The 8,657-nt window shown below is 33.7% G+C and overlaps 1 protein-coding gene across 2 annotated transcripts; it reads right to left on the bottom strand.

Moving 5' to 3' along the window:
• Positions 1-1,053: 1,053 nt before the first annotated feature.
• On the bottom strand, positions 1,054-6,405 carry LOC114317888 (ADP-ribosylation factor 2). 2 transcript variants are annotated; one of them, XM_028264679.2, is made up of 8 exons: positions 6,165-6,396; positions 5,947-6,036; positions 4,779-4,934; positions 4,154-4,224; positions 2,046-2,165; positions 1,794-1,912; positions 1,630-1,711; positions 1,054-1,503 (listed from the first exon to the last, which is right to left on the bottom strand). In XM_028264679.2, exons 3-8 carry the CDS (start codon positions 4,924-4,926, stop codon positions 1,498-1,500), a joined length of 546 nt encoding a protein of 181 aa, XP_028120480.1. In that variant the 5' UTR covers positions 4,927-4,934; positions 5,947-6,036; positions 6,165-6,396; the 3' UTR covers positions 1,054-1,497. The 2 variants fall into 2 exon arrangements, with proteins under 2 accessions (XP_028120480.1, XP_028120481.1); XM_028264680.2 differs by lacking the exon at positions 5,947-6,036 and having other exon boundaries at positions 6,165-6,405.
• Between the last annotated feature and the right edge of the window lie 2,252 nt (positions 6,406-8,657).

Genomic DNA, 8,657 nt, shown 5'->3' with positions numbered 1-8,657 from the left:
ATAGTGCAGGTAGTCTTTCACAAGTAAAGTTCGCACATGGTGGGCTTCATTTGTGAAAGAAGATGGCGTATGACGTTGGTTGGTAACTCCTACACTCATTACATAAATAAAACGTTACCCTCCAATGAAGTCATTTGCTGATTTGACACGAAATTGTCCCTTTTATAAATTTGGATGTTGACTAGATGGATACATGTCTGCAAGTGAATTTTAGGCTTCATCTAAAAATTAAGTATTTTGGTTAAAAAGTAAAAATATTATTATATCATTCTCTTTATTATTTTATATATTTCTTTATAAAAATTTAAAAAATTATTAAAATAATTTATTTCAAAACGAGACTTCATGTTATTTGGAATTGATGTAAATAGAAATACTTATTTGATAAATATACTTAATTAAACCATATTATTTATATTTTTTTATACTTTTTTTTTTCTTTTTCTATAAAACATCAAAAAAATATATTAAGGCCTCGTTTGGAAACAAACTAATTTAGTAACTTTTTGATTATTTGGCTAAAAAAGTAGGTAAAAAAAACTTTCATGTTTGAGATGACTTTTTGACTAATTACGAAAAGATGTACAAAAAGTAGAGAGAAAAGAAAATCTTTAACTTTTTTGTATGATTTGTTGACTTTTTAACTAAAAAGGTAATTTTTTGACTTTTTAACTAAAAAAATAAATCCCCAAACAGGGCCTAAATAAACAAATCTCAAACAATCCCTTAACATAGTAACTTAGCTACAAGAAAATGGTCTCCCCACCCAAGTCGGCATGTGTTTCCAGAACAAATAGAGAGGATGTTTGGAAGGTTGTCAGCTACCCTTTTTGATCATTTTTGGCAGTTGCCAAGAAGCCCAAAACAATCTTCGTCAACCGATTGAAAATTTTAAGAATGAATTTAGAAAGGAAGAAAATAAATAAATAAAATATGCACAAAATACTTATATTTCACACACTTTTTTCCTTTCAATTTCCAAATCTCTCTCCGAGTCTCCCAACCAAACACAATGTCAAGAGGCAAAAAATTATGTTATCCATATCGAGATTAGGCATGGACCTGTTCGGTTTGGTTTTAGACAAGCAAAAAATTAATATTCTATACATAAAAGTTCCAAGCAATTTATCCTAAGCATCCCATAATCATTTTTTGAAAAAAATCTAATTCAAATCATTTTCACCTTATAAAAACTGTAAGCAAAATAAGCACCAAACACTCATGAACTCTCAGATAGAAAAATAGCATGTGCACCCCCCTGTAAACTATGCGGAACAATTTGACAAGCAAGTTTCCATATCAATTTTCATTTTCCCCCTTTCTTAAAACCAAAAAAAAAAAAAAAAAAAATTGACACCAAACAAAAATAACAAATCATCTTGTTTTTCCACAATAATAAGAAAATTACAAGCTAGGAGAACAAAAGTAATAATAATAATAATAATAATAATAATAATAATAACAAATGTAATCATGCTCCTGAGAAAGTTCAGCCTGCTAAGCCTGAAATTTAAGGAAACAAACCAAAAAAGGAAAAGGGAAGAGAATTAGCAACAAAACGAGGATTCAATTTGCATAAATAAAAACCAAAAGAACTGCTTATTTGGCATATGAAAAGCAGCAATTCACCTTGTTTGCAATGTTGTTTGATAGCCAGTCCAGTCCCTCATACAGCCCTTCTCCGGATGTGGCACATGTACTTTGTATGTACCTAAAAGATAGCATCCAACAATATGTTAAGATGACAAGACGAGAACACATGAAGATGGGAAGAGAGGTATCTTCTAAATTACCAGTGGCGCTGTCGAAGAGAATGGAGGCCAAGCTTATCAGTGATTTCAGCAGCATTCATTGCATTCGGAAGATCTTGCTTGTTTGCAAAAACAAGCAGGACAGCATCCCTTAATTCATCCTGCAAACAATTGGGGGCATTATATTATTATCATCAATAAATAAATATTCTCGGATACTGAAGCTTGTTGATTGAACATTGTGTACAATTCTTTCCAATCATAAGACAAATTAACATAAATAAAGATTTGCACCTCATTTAACATTCTGTGGAGCTCATCTCTTGCCTCAACTACACGGTCTCGGTCATTGCTATCAACCACAAAGATAAGCCCTTGTGTGTTTTGGAAGTAGTGCCTCCACAAAGGCCGGATCTGAAACCCAATCAAAAGAAGAGTTGCCATAGTAAGCACATTTCGATGCACACGAGTCTATGCTCCGTAGTTCCTACATGCCCAGTTGGCCCAATCCCAAAAGCATATAAAATACTACAGAACAAAAACATTTTGTGAAGTATTAAAGTTATTTTAGCTTAAATAATGTGATCTGTTTATTAAGAATGCAACTTCACCTCACAACATAATGTCCATATGCAAAACATTTTCAATTAGTGACATCTAAGTATTAACATAAAATAAATAATGCAAGTGGGCATTTCGACTAGAATGCCATTATATGTAATTCATAGACAACACATCTAAAATATATCTAATTCATGATGATAAAATGCCGATATAAGGCCATTTTAACAGTACACCATACACAAGTATTTTTAATAAAATCAATATTCATACTTATTTTACAACACACTGCACTGCACAAACTATAGGAAGAGAAGTTGACAAATGTTGAAAATGTGAAAAACAAAATAATGTAAGCCACAATGCAAATAGCCTTACCTCATGAAATAGAGGAAGACCAAAAGACAACGTTGCTCGTGTGAATATAGCTTATGATAAAGTTAAGTGATGATAGAGAGCATTCAATCAGCACTAGACCGTCAATAAGCACATCTATCTCACCACTTGCACCTTTCCCTCTTTGTGTTTCTTGTGTATATTGAACCGTGAAGGGTGGTACATTAGGAGCAAGCATCACTGTTGTTCATTATATCAGTCTGCCTATTCATTCTGCCCCACCCTCATGACAATATGAGAACCAGTGTACATGAAGAAAATGCCAAAAATGTAAGCCACAACGTGGATAGCCTTCCCTCATGAAGTAGAGGGAAGACTGAAAGACAAGGTGGCTTGAGTTAATCTAGCTTATGAATATGTTAAGTGCTGACAGACGCATTTAATCAGCACTAGACCGTCCATGAGCACATTTATCTCTCACTGTTGGCACCTTTCCCTTTGTGTGTGTGCGCTCACACCGCATGTCACCATTTCATATCACCACAAATGTAGATTTTTGTGATTGATTCATTGTTTGGAAATAAACAAGAAGGCGGGCAAATAATAATTCGCCATGTGCCCCAATGACATAATAGGATGAAAAAAACTAATGATATATAGCATTGCTCAATATGGAATTGAAAGGAAGGTAAGCATGGAAATTGAAGGAAAGGCAAGCAAGGTGGAAAAGTAAACCTAAGGAAAGAAAACACTAGTGTTTTTCACTATTAACTTTCCTACTCATTCTGCATCACCTTATGCTGCATGACTATGACAACAACTGGTGCACATGTTGACAAATGCCAAAAATACAAGCCACAACGTGGATGACCTTGCCTCATGAGGTAGATGAAAGACTGAAATACAAGAGTGGCTTAAGTTAATCTAGCTTATGATTATGTTAAGCGCTGATGGTCCATTTAGGCATTATCAGCACTAGACCGTGAATTCTGCACTGCCCTACCTTGCATGACTATAAAAACATTAGTGCATACATTGAAAAATACCAAACATGTAAGCCACAACATGGACAGCCTTGCCTCATGAAGTATAGGGTTGACTGAAAGACAAGGTGGCTCAACTAATCTAGCTTATGATCATGTTAAGTGCTGACAAAGGCATTTAATCAGCACTAGACCATCAATAAGCACATCCATCTCACTCCTTGCCCCCTTTCCCTCAGTGTCCGAGTGTACTAAACCTTGAAGGTGTGATAGTCAAACATTACTACATGAAAATGTTAGTTCATAAACATGTAAGCCACGATGTGGATAACCTTGCCTCGTGAAGTAGAGGAAAGATTGAAAGACAAGGTGGCTCAAGCTAATCTAGCTTATGATTATGTTAAGTGCTGACAAAGGCATTTAATCAGCACTAGACCGTCAATAAGCACATCCATCTCTTCCATTATGCTAAAGAAGACACAATCTAAAGATAGGAGAAATCTTAAATTGAATAGCTCTTACCTTGTCCTGACCACCAACATCCCATACAGTAAAGCTGATGTTCTTGTATTCAACAGTCTCCACATTGAATCCTGACAAATATGATATTCAAGTTCCTACATTACAATAAATCTCACAGACAAACATTAAAATAAATTATTTATTTATTTATTTTGGTTGGGGTTTCATTCAAGATGGTGTAGAAAACATTATGCTGCATTGAAAATTTGAAATGCTGACAATATAATAAGACCTGTCACTTCAGTGCCTTCAGAAACCTAATTTCACCTCATCAATGAATAGTGCATAAAACCATATAACAAAATATCACAGATCTTTAATGAAGATAAACCATTACAGAAATAAAGATTCTTGTATGCTTGTAAGGTACCCTAGAACAAAAATAAACTAATAAAGACAAAAAGTTAAAACGAGAATATTGAAACCACATAGATCTCGGTTCAAAGAATTGCAAAAGACCTGAAATTTCATTCTTTCGATAACAGCCTCCAACAACGCACTTACCTTTTCTTTAAGAAGAAAGAAAGTATGACACATATATAACTTTATGCAAGTGCGTGGAAAGATCAACAGCAAATATAATTCTATTTAAATATCATAATTCATATCATATTGAACAGCATACCAATGGTAGGAATAGTGGTCACAATTTCACCCAACTTGAGCTTGTACAAAATTGTGGTTTTACCAGCAGCATCAAGACCAACCATTAGAATACGCATTTCTTTTTTAGCAAACATGCGACTAAGAAGCTTGGTGAAGGACAGCCCCATCTTTGGATCTGATAGTTTCAGCAATGCTTAAGAAGTTAAGTAATGTTCAGTTTTTAGTAGTAAACTACTAAGGCAGGAAGTGTACGAATGAGAAGTCTACCAATGAACTGAACTGAATAAAAATTCACAATGGGAGAAAAAGAGAGACCTAGGCACGCGCAATCAAATTATGTTTGGTAAATTAAGTGGGAAAAGAAAAGCAAGGATTGTGGTTTGTCAATTATGTAAGAAACAAATGACAAAAAATAAAATAATATCATCAGGATTGTGATCTCTCACCTCTAGTAAAATTACTCTAAAAATAACATGAAATAAAAATAAATAAATTAACTTCATCAACTTATAGATAGCCCAAATCAACAACAAAAAATAATTGAAAATTCATGTTTTGTTTTCATCTAGGAAGCAAAAATGGGCCCAAATAAAAATTGAGCGTTATAAAACATTTATATTGTGTTTGGTTGGGACATTTAGGAGGGATTTGAAAAAAGAAAGTAAAAAGGTGTGTGAAATTAAGTGAAATATACATATATTTTATTCACATTTCACCTTCATTTTCCATTTTCCTTTTCAAATTATTTCCTAAATCTCCCAACCAAACATAGCGTTAAGGCAGCTGAGTTTGGACTATGTGAAATTATGCAGTTTGTCATGGCCAATGCAGGTGTAAAAGGACTTAGATCAGATTTACTAAAAAAATTCATGATGCCCGCATATGAGGTAACCTACAATTTTCACAAAAGGCCATTGTCATTACAGACCTGAATCATAAGGTTTAGGACAACACAAGGATTGAATCAAAACAAATCTGGCAACAAAGCCAAATGAACATGTTAATCGCACGACAGTATTTCAGATCTGAACTTAAATCATATTGTGCAGCCCTTTACAAACCCATAAACCAAATCCAATAACATACTACTAAAGTTTGCAACGCGATACGAACGAAGATCCAATCTCATTTCCAATATTAAAACGAGAATACACGATGTAAATAGCGTTAAAATCCATCCAATCTACCTGTACTTTTTAATTAATAATGTTGAGGAGAAGTCAGTTTATACGTATCTATAGGTCTCCATAGCGTTAGAGTCCATCAATCTGGCAAAACTGCGTGAGTATACCAAACCAGTACAGAACGGATAAAAAATGAGGTATCAATCGATAAAATAATAACTCCAAAAATTCACACAAACAAGTGGTAAAACGATAAACGAAGCTCAATATATTAAACTTACAGATCAGATCTATATGAGCAAAGCTAGGGTTTCCAAAAGAGGCGGAAGAGAGAGAGAAGTGAGGTACGGATGAGCTGTGCGATAGATAGAAGATGGTGAGAGAGTACGCAGATCTCGAAAGAGAGGCGTCGTCCACCACCAAGTATACCAGCGGTTTCGGAGGAGGCTCCTCTTATAGCGTCTCCCGATAAACGTACGTCTACAAACCGTTTCAAACAAATGAAGGTTGCTTGGGTGATTTAAATAATTGTAATTTTTTAAATTTTTTATAAAAAATTGTGTGAAAAAAAATTAAAGTATAGTGATTTAAAAAGATAAAAAATATATATATATAGAGAATTTAAATAAGTATGTTTTTTATTTTTTTATAAAAAATTGTGTAAAAAAATAAAAAAATAACATAATAAAAAAAATAAAAAAATAAAAAGATAAATTATTTTTTAGAGTGGACAAACTACGCGACAGTATTGCAAGTAAGACTTGTTGTGCCCGCACTTGGACCTAAAGCCACGTTTGATTTTGGGATTCAAGTAGTAAAAAACAAAACAAAACAATAAAATTGTAGCTAGTTTTTATGATTTTTTTTTAAATAGTTAATAAGATAAATTTTTTATTCTATAAATTAATTAATTATTTTTTTTCTTATAATTATCTATTTAATTAAAAAAAATACAAATCATCTTAAACACATATTTTTTTTATCTCATAAAATAAATAAAATTAACTAAAATAGTCAAATTTACAAATGATGAGGCTATATTATTTATTTGCTTTGTATATAGTGGCCTCGTTTGGGAAGTGACTATTTTAGTAGGCTATTTGGCTTTTTGGCTATTTTAGTGGCTATTTTAGCTTTTGTGTTTGGAAAGATGAGATGATTTTTTAGTTGAGTTATTATATTGAAAAGTGTGTCGAAATTATGTTTAAATTTAAAATGACAGATTTATCCTTAACTTTTTATTTTTTAAAATTGATATAAAGGGGCAAAATGGCAATTTGCCCTTGCTGTCACACTGTCGGCTGTGACAGTGTAGGCACACAGCCTACACTGTCCGGGCAGCAGACTATATATATATATATATATTTTTTTTGAAAAAGTTGGCAACAGTGCTACTTTTGGGCTATTTTCTAAAAATAGGCTACAATAGCCTCTCAAGAGGCTTCCCAAACAGCGCCAGTATACATATAGATTTTGGCGGGAAGGAGGCTGAGAGACTATTTTAGCATCATTCAAACAAATAGTCAAAAAGTTGTACTGTAGCTGAATTTTTTTTTATTTTATTTTAATCAGAAACTGATGTGGACAGATTTGGCAAAAGTGTCATGACTGTGCAGGGCAGATTTAAAATTACGATTTTGCCATTTTAATTTTTGACTAACCACCAACTTAGCATTCCCACACATAGAGGCAATTTAGTCATTTCATATCTCAACAAATCAATCATCACGTTAGACAAAAGTGTCATCACGTCATGTACAATTTTTTGGAAATAATTTAATTATTTTTTATCTCAACATCATTTTAAACACATTTTGTAATACAACGATCAAATGAAAAATTTAATCCATATTTCTAAACACAAAAACTAAAATAGTTGTTGGCACCATAAATCTGCAATTTTTATTATTACTTATTATTTATATAATTGCAGGACATGTGGCATCCTCCTATTCATTTGGAGATTATGAGAAGTTATGAAATGTGAAAAGATGATAGAGAATGAAGTGGAGAACATGGAGCATTAATTGGAGGTTAAAAGAAGTTATGAAGACATGGAGGAATATGTGGCATTGTGGGTAGAGATGGCAATTTAAAACCGGCCCGATGGGGAACCGACCCCCCGATCCTGAATTGAGCGGGTTTTCCCCAAAAAATACCCCCGACGGGATGGGGATGGTGATTAAAAATCAATTCCCGAACAGATTTGGACCGGGGACGGAGATAAGTGTTCTAGTCCCGTACCCGGCCCGGCCCCGTCCCCAATCCCCGGCTTGGTTTTATCCCAATGTTAAAATACAATTTTACCCTTACATACATATATATATAAACCAGGTCAGTCTCTCTCAGCTCTCATTTCTCTCTACCTCACTGACTTCTCTCTCTCTCTCTCAGATCCACCACCACCGCCGACCACCGCCGAGCCTCGCACCACCACATCGCAACTCTCATCCACTCCCTCTCTCTCGACGAGTCTCGACCACCACAGATGAGATCTTTTTTTCTTTTTTTTTTCAGATCTGTTTTAGATTTGTCTCAGATCTGATTCACAATTTTTTTTTTAGATCTGTTTCAGATCTGTTTCAGATCTGTCTCAGATGAGTTGCATTTTCTGATGATGTTGTTGATGTTATTGTATTTTCTGATGTTGTTGATGTTGTATTTTCGGATGATGTTGTTGATGTTGTTGTATTTTCAGATGTTGTTTCAAATCTGTTTCAGACCATTAATAATTTTGTTTCAAATCTGTTTTTAGATGATGTTGTTGCTGTTGT

This window comes from Camellia sinensis, chromosome 6, assembly GCF_055761805.1.
Source record: "Camellia sinensis isolate YWXY chromosome 6, ASM5576180v1, whole genome shotgun sequence".
NCBI lineage: Eukaryota > Viridiplantae > Streptophyta > Magnoliopsida > Ericales > Theaceae > Camellia > Camellia sinensis.
Note: the sequence above shows the minus strand (reverse complement) of the source record. Positions and strands in the feature narration are given on the sequence as shown.

Coding starts and splice junctions, on each gene's coding strand:
- LOC114317888 (XM_028264680.2), bottom strand. CDS start 4,926: ATGGGGCTGTCCTTCACCAAGCTTCTTAGTCGCATGTTTGCTAAAAAA. Junction 2,166..4,153: donor ATGTTGGTGGTCAGGACAAG/GTAAGAGCTATT, acceptor ATTGGGTTTCAG/ATCCGGCCTTTGTGGAGGCA. Junction 1,712..1,793: donor TCTCTTCGACAGCGCCACTG/GTAATTTAGAAG, acceptor GCTATCTTTTAG/GTACATACAAAGTACATGTG.